The sequence below is a fragment of the Octopus bimaculoides genome, chromosome 20, assembly GCF_001194135.2.
Source record: "Octopus bimaculoides isolate UCB-OBI-ISO-001 chromosome 20, ASM119413v2, whole genome shotgun sequence".
NCBI classification, from domain to species: domain Eukaryota; kingdom Metazoa; phylum Mollusca; class Cephalopoda; order Octopoda; family Octopodidae; genus Octopus; species Octopus bimaculoides.
This window is the reverse complement of record NC_069000.1, coordinates 45,203,392-45,207,709: the sequence shown is the minus strand read 5'-3', so window position 1 is coordinate 45,207,709 and position 4,318 is coordinate 45,203,392. Positions and strand designations below refer to the sequence as shown.

The 4,318-nt window shown below is 38.9% G+C and overlaps 1 protein-coding gene across 1 annotated transcript in view; it reads right to left on the bottom strand.

The window, feature by feature from the left end:
• Positions 1-4,318, bottom strand: part of LOC106870134 (cholesterol transporter ABCA5) — a 57,112-nt gene that overhangs the window by 12,684 nt on the left and 40,110 nt on the right. Inside the window, exons 23-27 of the mRNA XM_052974985.1 lie at positions 3,755-3,976; positions 3,087-3,253; positions 2,271-2,346; positions 1,876-1,970; positions 781-900 (exon numbers count right to left, since the gene is read on the bottom strand). Of these exons, the coding sequence (XP_052830945.1) occupies positions 781-900; positions 1,876-1,970; positions 2,271-2,346; positions 3,087-3,253; positions 3,755-3,976 (680 nt within the window). The remainder of the gene's footprint in view (positions 1-780; positions 901-1,875; positions 1,971-2,270; positions 2,347-3,086; positions 3,254-3,754; positions 3,977-4,318) is intronic.

Here is a 4,318-nt window from a genome sequence, read left to right as displayed (position 1 = left end):
AAATCGACCCCAGGACTTACTCTTTGTAAGCCTAGTACTTATTCTATCGAACTGTTTTGCCGAACCGCTAAGTTTATGGGACCGTAAACACACCAGCATCGGTTGTCAAGCAATGTTGGGGGAACAAACGCAGACACACTAACACACACACACACACACACACACACACATACACACACAGTCGATACTCTAGTCGATGCCTGACCAACTCGAATTACATCGCGGGCCACTTTAATCAGAAAGTTTTTGGAGGGCTACTTGTATACTTTATGTACTAATAGTGAAATAGCCAAACTACAGAATCAAGAATTTTTCATACTTTTCGTTTGTTTAAAATTATAAAATTGTAGGCCTTTGCTTTATTGCCACTTACAAACTTTCAATTTATTTTGAAGCAAATGTTTTACACAAACAATTTTATTTTGAAATTAAACACAAGATAAAAGTCTGCGGCCTACGGGCCTCAGGGTGGCCAGCCCTGCTTTAGTCTATATACATACACATATACACACGTTTCTTATTTCTTTATTGCCCACAAGAGGCTAAACATAGAGGGGACAAACAAGGACAGATAAAGTGATTAAGTCGATTACATCGACCCCAGTGCGTAACTGGTACTTAATTTATCGATCCCGAAAGGATGAAAGGCAAAGTCGACCTCGGCGGAATTTGAACTCAGAACGTAACAGCAGACGAAATACCGCTAAGCATTTCGCCCGGCGTGCTAACGTTTCTGCCAGCTCACCACCTTAATGGAGACGATGATATTGAGAGACTCACTGCACTCTTCCATTGACAATAATGGCAACTCTCGAACAAAGAGTATCTGCTTCCTCCATGTAGTGGGTGGTTAAAATGGCTCCTTTTGAAGAATCTTGGAAGTTAGAACTAATGATGTCCCTGCAAAAAAAAATGTAAGAAATACGTTCTATATTAACGAAATATAAAATTTATAGTAATATATATTCCAAAACAACATTTTTCACAATATTCTTTTCTACTCTAGGCACAAGGTCCGAAATTTTGGAGGAAGGGGCCAGTCAATTAGATCAACTCCAGTACGCAATTGGTACTTTATTTATCGACCCCGAAAGGATGAAAGGCAAAGTCGATCTCGGCGGAATTTGAACTCAGAACGTAAAGACAGATGAAAAACTGCTAAGCATTTGGCCCATCGTGCTAATGTTACTGCCAGCTCGCCGCCTTTTTTAAAAATTAATTTCTTATTTCTTTATTGCCCACAAGGGACGAAACACAGAGAGGACAAACAAGGGAATTAAGTCGATTATATCGACCCCACTGTTTAAATGGTACTTATTTTATCGACCCCAAAAGGATGAAAGGTAAAGTCGACCTCGGCGGAATCTGAACTCACGACAGACGAAATACAGCTAAGCGTTTTGTCCGGTTTGCTAACGATTCCGCTAAAGAGTTGAAATCTATACTAATCTTGTGATTGAGGCTTCTCTCAGTTAATTATGATCTCGAATGAAGCTCTTAATTATCCGCCCTATTAGAACAGCGTTGTCTGTGACTGAACAGTTTCTACAAGCGACAGTTGTGGGCTGTCCCGGTGCTGTTTGAGTCGTGCCTCACAATTTATATACATAACGTCCGGGTACATGTTCATGATATTCTTAGTATTTCCTTCACCCCAACACAGACCCTATCGACTAAATATTTGTCTAAGTTTACCTTCTCCTCCAGTGACAAAGCTTTATCATATTGTGAGGATTGTAAACAAATTTAGATGTAAGGGATAGGATTTCACAGAGTACTTGAAACGAAATCTCAGGAAGGGACTCCAATAATATGATCAGCTGACCAGCTTAGGACTTCGTTTTATTTAGAATTTAATCAAAAATCCTTACTTACCACATAAAACGTTTTGATTTCGGGTCCATTCCAGTCGAAGGTTCATCAAACAAGACAAAATGTGGATTACCTATCATGCTCATGATATAACTTGTCTGTAATAAAGAGAAATAGGAAAATATATTGGATTCATTGGCGCTTTTAAAATACAAGAGTTTTCCGTTATTAAAAGAAAAATTAGGGAGAAATTTTTGGCATGCATCATACAGTTACTTTTCCACCAGAAGGCCCAGTAAAACTAAGAAAATCTTGGTTCTAAATATGCACAAAGGTTCGAGAAAACACTGACGGGTATATCGGGCAAGAAAAATAAAGTAACAAAAATTAGAAACTCGCTCTTTTGATGCCGTTTTGAACATTAGCTAGGATTAAAAAAAGTAGAAATTCTAAATTACCTTCCGTTTGGTTCCACCAGACAATTTAGATGTGTAATTATTGGCGTGTTCTTTGATATTCATCGTTTCTAAATAACTGGTGAAGGAGAAATGGCAAAACAATTCTGGTTTAATAGAATAACTGGTAACTTACATTACATAGTATTTGTACCGTTTGTTTATAAACCCATTCGAATAATTGTCACAGTATGTAATGGTTTATAAACAATACAACATTCAGACAGATTTGAATGTATTGAGAATGCTCAGATGATCAATGTTGTTTTTTGTCATCGGAGAAAATCTCCGCCTTTTAATTTCATAAAAGCTATGCATCTATGAATTTAGATAATGGAATATTAATTGTAATAAACTTCTGGAAAGTTTTACAGATTTTTACAGATTTTTACAGTTCCAATGGTGGATTGGATCCGTAGTCCTCGAATTAGCTTTCTCCTTTCTGGTTTTGAGAAGCCTAATTTCTCAAGATTGGTATTTAGGCAGTGTCTTTCAAATGTATGTATGCATGTATGTATGTATGGATGGCTGGATGGATGTGCAAATTTGTATGTTTTATGTATGTATTCTCATGCATATAGCTGCATATATAGACAAGCTCATATATATTTAAATGATAAACTTCTGGAAAAGTTTGCAGATTTTTACAGTTCCAGAGATGGATTGGATCTGTAGTCTTCGAATTAACTTGTATGTATGTATGTGTTTATGTCCATGTGCATGTATGTGTGTGTGTGTGCGCGCGCGTGTGCATGTATGCGCGCGCGCGTGTGTGTGTGTGTGTGTGTGTGTGTGTGTGTACAAAACAGAAGTACTTACTAATCCACAATAGTATTAATATCCTCTTTGCAAATCCCCCGTATTTCAGCATAACACTGGATTTGTTCCCTGAGGGTTGACAGAGGGAACAAAGCATCGTGTTGAGGGCAAAACCCAATTATCTCACTGAAAAACTCTTCCTCGCGGTTTTGATCTCGGATGAATATCTGCAATAACAGAAGAAACGTCGCTATTTGTATCAGTCCTTATGGTTTGTAACTGTGGTGGCGCAATGGCCCAGTGGTTAGGGCAGCGGACTGGCAGTTGCAGTATGGCGGTTTGGATTCCAAGACCGGGTGTTGTGAGTGTTTATTGAGCGAAAACACCTAGAGCTCCACGAGGCTCTGGTCGGGGGTGGAGGCGAACCTTGCTGTACTCTTTCACCATAACTTTCACTCACTCTTACTTCCTGTTTCTGTTGTACCTGTATTTCAAAGGGCCAGCCTTTGTCACACACAGAATCTCCCCGAGAACTACGTTAAGGGTACACGTGTCTGTAGAGTGCTCAGTCACTTGCACGTTAATTTCACGGGTGGGCTGTTCCGTTAATCTAATCAACTGGAACCCTCGTCGTAACCGACGGAGTGCCACGATGTTTTGAAACGAGAGGGAGGGAGGGGAGGGAGATAGTGAGGGAGAGAGAACGATAGAGAAAGATTTTTGCTCACCTTTCCTTTGTCAATTCCCAATTCGCCTGACATCATGGAAATGCATGTGGTCTTACCAGCACCGTTCGGTCCCAAAAGACCGAGAACTTCTCCGCCCTTTACGCAAAAGCTAACGTCATTCACGGCCACTTTCATGTTCTTGTGTGCTTTCTTACTTTTAAAGCATAAATGATCGGGTTGGCCGAAGATCTTGCTGATTTTCTGCACTGTAGCCATTGGAAACTGTGGAAAAAGAACAGTTGATCATTTTGTGGATGTCATTTTAAGTCAATGGGGAAATTTATTGACAGAAGGCATCTGTCGAATATGGCATTGTATATTGTATGTGAATGCCTTTGTGCGTGTGTGGGGTACTGCAGACTTTGTCTAGATATCTAGGAGAATATTACCCCCGAAATATTGAATACAAAGTAAGTCTACATTAATTTACATACTTGTTTTCTAGTGATTTACCTTGTATTTACTTCGCATTGTTTTGGTCTTACTCACGATCTTTTATACAATATATTCTACACAATGCTTCATAGTAATTATTCCATTATAAATATATATATATATATATAT